General features: G+C 30.9%; 1 protein-coding gene across 1 annotated transcript; it reads left to right on the top strand.

The window, feature by feature from the left end:
* Nucleotides 1–869: 869 nt before the first annotated feature.
* LOC149480473 (uncharacterized) lies at nt 870–3,131 on the top strand. The gene is made up of 4 exons (XM_089706299.1): nt 870–1,009; nt 1,390–1,536; nt 1,918–2,090; nt 2,218–3,131. Exons 1-4 carry the CDS (start codon nt 950–952, stop codon nt 3,074–3,076), a joined length of 1,239 nt encoding a protein of 412 aa, XP_089562425.1. The 5' UTR covers nt 870–949; the 3' UTR covers nt 3,077–3,131.
* The last annotated feature ends 3,500 nt before the right edge of the window (nt 3,132–6,631 follow it).

Raw genomic sequence — 6,631 nt, 5'->3', positions numbered from 1 at the left:
TCTATTTAGGTATGTCATGTTAAACGGTGTTTGCAAATATGAAAAATTGTGGTTAATTGGGGTTGTGGGAAATTATAAAAATGATATAAGTAGCTACAGATAAAACACATATTATTGTATAGTTATTAATATTCTAAAAAATAATTGTATTTAAACTGCTTCATGCCGTCTATTATTTAAAAGATTTCATTGCTTATCACGTTAAAAATTAACGTTAATTGTACTCGATCATGTAACATAGCATAATAGTTAATTTTGAATGGAATAATCATTGTGATTATTAAGTAAATGTAGTTTTTGAAAATTGATCTGAATATTTTGTTATTTCTGTTATGATATATAAAATAAAATGTAAATGATATTATATGGTATTTTATTTTTAATATACCTAATCCCTAAACGACATTGGTTTTATTCTCAACTGGTAACATTTCTTTTAAGATATTTTGTAAAATTCAAAATATTATTCTGTTGTGTTTTGCTTAGTTGATAGAGTGAAAATATCAAGGAAGCAGAACTAACAAGTCGACGATGCGGACGTGAACATTTTTGGACGTAAGCGATTTTTTATTTCCATCAATACATGTAATAATAGGTAAGTAGGTATGGTTCTTCTTTAAGAATCTTACCCACTATAAATGAAGAAACCAAAGGCAAGGAAAGGATTTGCCTTGAACCTTTTACAATTTATAAACTTACTGAACGATCCTTTTCGTATTTAGTACTTACATATGATTGACTGATTAGCTTAAAATAAAGTGTTCATAACAAGATGATTAGACATACAATGTTATGTATCATAGTGTAATTATTCGGCGCATTGATTGAATCTTCATCTTATCAATTACGTAAATCACCCACGCCCAACTATTATTGTTAAAACGTAACCAGATACGTACATAATGGAATACTTATAATTTCTAATACGCATTGTATAAATACACTAGACATGCGGCTATCGGCGAGTTTACCAAATATTTATCAGTGGGTACGCACGATGGATTTAAAGGTAGGTTTAAAAATGCCGTTTTTTTAATTTAAATTTTATTTAATCTAAGATTTAATTAAGTTATTAAACGATTATCTTTAAAAAATAAATAATCGACAAAAAATATCCTTGAGAAATTATGAGTTAAGTGGGTGTCGAGATAAATCACTGAACACCTAATGTACTTGTTAATCTTTTTACCAACTTAAATAATAATTGCACATAATTATTAATTTATAATTGGCACGTTACATGCTTGTAAATTCAATGTAGGTAATATTGTAATAAATGCAAGTTTCCTCAGGATATGATCTGGCAAGTGTCATTGAAGCGTGAGGTCTTTTTGGAAACTTGTTTTTTTGCAGATTTTGCGATTTTAAATGGTTTATGTTTTATTACAGTTATTAACAATAATATGCATGGTTTGGTGCGTAACAGCGCGTTCACCAATCGCTACTTCTGAACAGAAGTTTGTTCAATATTTTAAAGACGAACCGAAAAAAATAACATACGTTGGGTCTGACAAATCTGAAAATCATGAGGAATATGTAAGTCATCATATATAATTATATGATATAATACTGAGGACAAAAGCGAGTTTATAAAAGACGATGGCAGTAGTTTATTTATCTCGCACATTATACCGGTCACTCACATTCGCACGAATACGCAAACCCACAACGCAAATGTTTTGAAACCCTGCATAATATGCGCAGATATTCGTAACTACATTGTACGAATGTTTGCACGAGTGACCCAAGTCAGTTACGGTGTCGGTTCATCTTCTGTCTTTGTAAGTGACTTATCTTTTATCTGACCTTCTAAAAGTAATTGCTACATTGCATTTTCCTTACTGTTCAGTGTTCTTTCTTCCTTTCTTTCATTTTTTGTGTACGTAACGAGTAACTACTAACCATTTTCTTTTACAGGTCAACACGTATCCCTGGTATGAGTTCTCTTACAAAATATCGGATCCCCATACGCACGACTATAAAGGACAGGAAGAAACCAGAAATGGAGACAAAGTAAATGGAGATTACTGGCTCGTAGAACCAGATGGTCGAAAACGAATAGTCAAGTATCATGCTACTGATAAAATTGGGTACATGTTAATAACTTTATTCAGCGCGTTAGTTATAGTGGTAACTTTTACATAATTTTCAACATATTATATGTTGAAAATTTGTACTTAATTTTATTGTTTTTAACATTGTTTAATGATATTACAGATTTAATGTTCTTGTGGATTATTTGCAAAAAAAGCGACCTTATCCATCTCAGCTAAAAGATCAAGATAGTAGAGAAAATTCAGAGGAAGGGAGTGCAGAAAAAATCAATAAAGCCAACGACGAAAAATCCAGTAATCAAGAAAATGTATCTTCAAATTCTGTAAAGGACAAAAATTATAATGAAAGCCGTAATTCAAAAGAAAGTAATAATTCAAAGGAATTACAAGAAACAAAAGATCTGAACAACAATAAATCTGGTGAAGATAATAAAGGAACTCAATCGAGAAGCGAGAAAGAAGCTGTCCCAAAATCACAGGTTGAAATAAGCAGTAAGACTAAAGAAGGAACAATGAAAGAAAACATGAGACGAAGACCATATTGGAAAAATGAAAATAAAATTAGCAACAACGACCAAAACACGCAAAGTAAAAATAACGAAGACGGTTCTAACGAGGAAAGAAAAGAATGGGGAAAACGAACACATATACCTTACTACAAAAAACAAGAAAAGAAGAACGAGAGCAAAAATTCAAACGAAGTTAGCAGAGAGAATGAAACTGAATCCAAAAATTCACAAAAGCTTCCCGAAAGTGAAAAACCGATAAGCAAAGGATATGAAGTATATGAAGAAATTAATGAAAATACTGAGGAAAGTAACAATGTTTCACAAAATAATCAAATAAAAGAAGAAGGATCCGAGGATAAGAATGCTCAACAAAGTATGACAAACGGTAGCACAGAAAAGAGCGAGAATGAAACAAATAAAAAGAATCAAAGTGGTGAAAATGAAAATAACAAAGAAGAAATATATGGATACAACACGTTTATATATCACAAACGTCGCCATGGTCGCCACTAGACTTGTATGTTGTTGTAGGACTTGTAGGCGTTTTAAAAATAAAGAGATTGTGATATTATCTTGTTTCTCTAGTGAAAAAGCTTATGGCTATTATCATTTAATTTTAATCATGATTTAAATTAATCTACTCTTGTTATGGTTAAATTATAACTAAACTCGTACGGTTACTTTAACCCTTAATCGGCCATGACTTCAAACAAGTTTATTTTAATACATCAGTATTCAGTACGGGGTTATATCGAGATTGGTAAACACGTCTTGAGTATTAAAAAGTAAAATATTGGGTAGCTTATTTTTTTTTGGCGGTGGGATATTATTTCCCTACAACCATTAAAAGTTATGTTTTGTGGGAAATTATTTCCCTATATCCATGAACTAGCAAACCGCCCCGGCTTCGCACGGGTGCAATGGCGGCCGGCCGGTACCGCCGCAAACGCTACGTCCCGCAATTTTTAAATCTGTAATATGTATCTTCGAAAATATTCACTTAAATCATACGGTGTAAAGGGCCATATAGATCTATATTAAATGAACAATGTATTCAAGGTATTTAATTCGTTAAGGAATTATGCTATATTGGTTAAAATCGCTTCGAAAATTAACCATTATTTGTCGTAAAAAGTAAATGACAAAAAAAAGTTATTGTGGGTTATCCATAAGAGAATATCACATATGCCATCACGGACTTTTCTGTAGACCTTTTCAATGTGTACAATACTTAGTACATTATTTTGATAAAACTCGTAGGGTTCAGCCTGCGTTTGCAATGTAAGCGGAAAAAATGTAATTATTTACGACATCACATTAGAAACCTCAAAAATAACAGTACTTCTCCACTATTTAATGGATGTTATTATACATATAAACCTTCCTCTTGAATCACTCTATCTATTAAAAAAAACCGCATCAAAATCCGTTGCGTAGTTTCAAAGATTTAGCGTACAAAGGGACATAGGGACAGAGAAAGCGACTTTGTTTTATACTATGTAGTGATATACATGTGGGAAATAATCACCCACTTGACTAGCTTTTGCCCGCGGCTTTACTCGTCGATTTTAACACAGGGACAAAAAATAAAAAACCATCATTAAATTTATTATTTATTGAATATGTATGAATGTTTTAATTAGTTACTTTTTACTTTACTTAACTTTTTACTTTTTATAACTACTTGGTATCCTTACGGGATAAAGGGAAATATAAATTCCCATTTGAAGATTTCATGAACGGCTACAGGGTATTAATTTCTCACCATTTTTGAATGAGAAAAAATAGCCCAAAGTAACAGCTTTCGTACGTTCTTTTGTTAATATTTGATAAATAACACGTTTTACTTTACGAATTAAAAACAATTGCATACTTACAGGAATTTTTCGGGGCGTAGATCCAAAAACTGTCTTGAATTTCGGGAAAAAACGGTCGTTAAAATGAACTTTTGACTTCGATTGATCATTGACTACTGACATTGACAGTTGACGTTTAGAAAGATGTGTTGCTAGAAAAAATTGGTTGTTTGTAAAGTAGGTTTACGATCGAGATAACGTCTATTATATTGGTGGCAGCGCTCGAGATGAGACGGGAGATCGGTCCGTCTCTGTCTCGTTATACCTGCGATCGCGCTCGTGAGGTTTTGGTGTGACACAAGTTTCTGAACATGTCACCCGACTAAAACGATTTTAAAAACGTTATCACGTTAAAAAATTAAAAGAACTATCAACTATCTATCATAAGGTTCCTTAAATTTTACCGTATCTTTAAAAATACAAAAAATAATAATTAATTTGTGGGCAATGCCGAGGTGGGAAAATAATATCCCCATGGCTTATTAAGGGTTAAAACATGTGCCAAGCGAAATTAATTAATAATAGACATTGCTATTTGCTAAACACCGTCAGTCGTCTTTGTGGTCGTCTTCCTTCTTTAGATTTAGACCACATTTATACTAATTTCAAACTAAATACATAAATTTGTAAGTATTTGAAAGTGGAGAAAAAGAAAAGATGCAAAAAAAATATGTGTGTCTTTTTTTCTACTTACGCTGCCCGTTCTAATTGTGTGGTGATCCAAGTATTTGTAGAAATTAAAAAACTTATTTAATAGTTAGGTCGTAACTTGAATGAGTCACTTAAATATGTACTCGTTAGTACTTAGTTACTAAAAAAATATATATAGGCAAAAATTTGAACTAAATATTTTTGAAGTGATCGAAACTTATGCAAGATTTGGAAATTTTTTATTAAACCTTTCCTTACCTTAATAATATTATAACGAAGGGAATAATTTAAAAGTGCAGAAATAATTAATGATGCTAAAGTCCAGTCTCTAATGCCGGTCACTCACATTCGCAATTATACCCACAACCACAGTGCGCTTTTCTCGACACTTTCTACCGAGAACGCCGACCTTGTGGAACAACTTATCATCCTGAGAGCGTTTTCACATTATCCGATCCGATATCGGATATCGGACGCCGATAGCCGATATCCGATATCGGATACAATTTGCCCTTTCACATTGTCCGATAAAATCGTTCCGATATCATCATGAGTGTTGCCAGAAATTTTTAGAGAAAACTAAACTAAATTGCCAGTTGATAAAAAAAAGGTATAATTAAAAAAAAATCAAATATTATATCATAGTTGTACATGTACATTAAAAATAACTACGATAAAGAAAAACAACTTCAAAAAAGAAAAGTAAAATGTAAAAAAAGATTTGATATCACAAATTACTGCATATTATTTAAATGTGCTATTTACTAAATAGTTTTGATATCGGTCATTTGTATAACATAATATACTTATGTTAACACATTATAAATTAAATAAATTTATATCAATACCTACTACAACCTAGTATTAGTTAATAGTTTTAGTAATACATATTAGTAAATACCTTTCAAAATCTATTAAATGTATTTTTAGCAAGACGTACCTAGTCATTTAGTCATTTTTTCACTACATACATTTATAAAAGTTCATGTTCAGTTCATGTTCAGTACCTATGATAAATTTATTAAGTGATACAATCTTTGTTCACATTTTCTTTTCTTTTTCTTATTACACTGTAATATCCTAAAATAATATTGTCACTCGTTCAAATATATTTGTAATATGATTGTTGTAATTTCCTGTAAGTAAAGATACATAAATTATTTTATTGTCATAAGCAATTATTTTAGAATTAAGAGTTTTCAAACTTTGTATTCTTTGTTGTAAATTCAAAATAAAAATAAAATCGGTGTGAAATCTCCTCCTTTTTTTGAAGTCGGTTAAAAACAAAGCACTCAATGACAACAATACAATAAACAGCACAACCAACATCCGAGTAGGAGGAGGAGCGAGGCAGAATGAGATAAAATAAAGATGATAGACACTAATGTTTTCGAAGATAGATATTTGAATTTAAGAACGCAATATATTTTTGTTTACTTCAGTTCAGCCAATTGCCGTATATTTTAATACGGCAAATAAAAATACCTGCCGTATAAATCGTATTTTAAATGCCTATAAATACTTAAATGTGTGTTTTCTTAATAAAAAAAGGTTTCTTTTA

This window comes from Colias philodice, chromosome 18 (assembly GCF_061535455.1).
Source record: "Colias philodice isolate Cphi_HAF_F1 chromosome 18, ilColPhil1 Martin Lab GWU primary, whole genome shotgun sequence".
In the NCBI taxonomy this organism is placed as follows: domain Eukaryota; kingdom Metazoa; phylum Arthropoda; class Insecta; order Lepidoptera; family Pieridae; genus Colias; species Colias philodice.
This window is presented reverse-complemented; position numbering and strand designations above follow the sequence as displayed.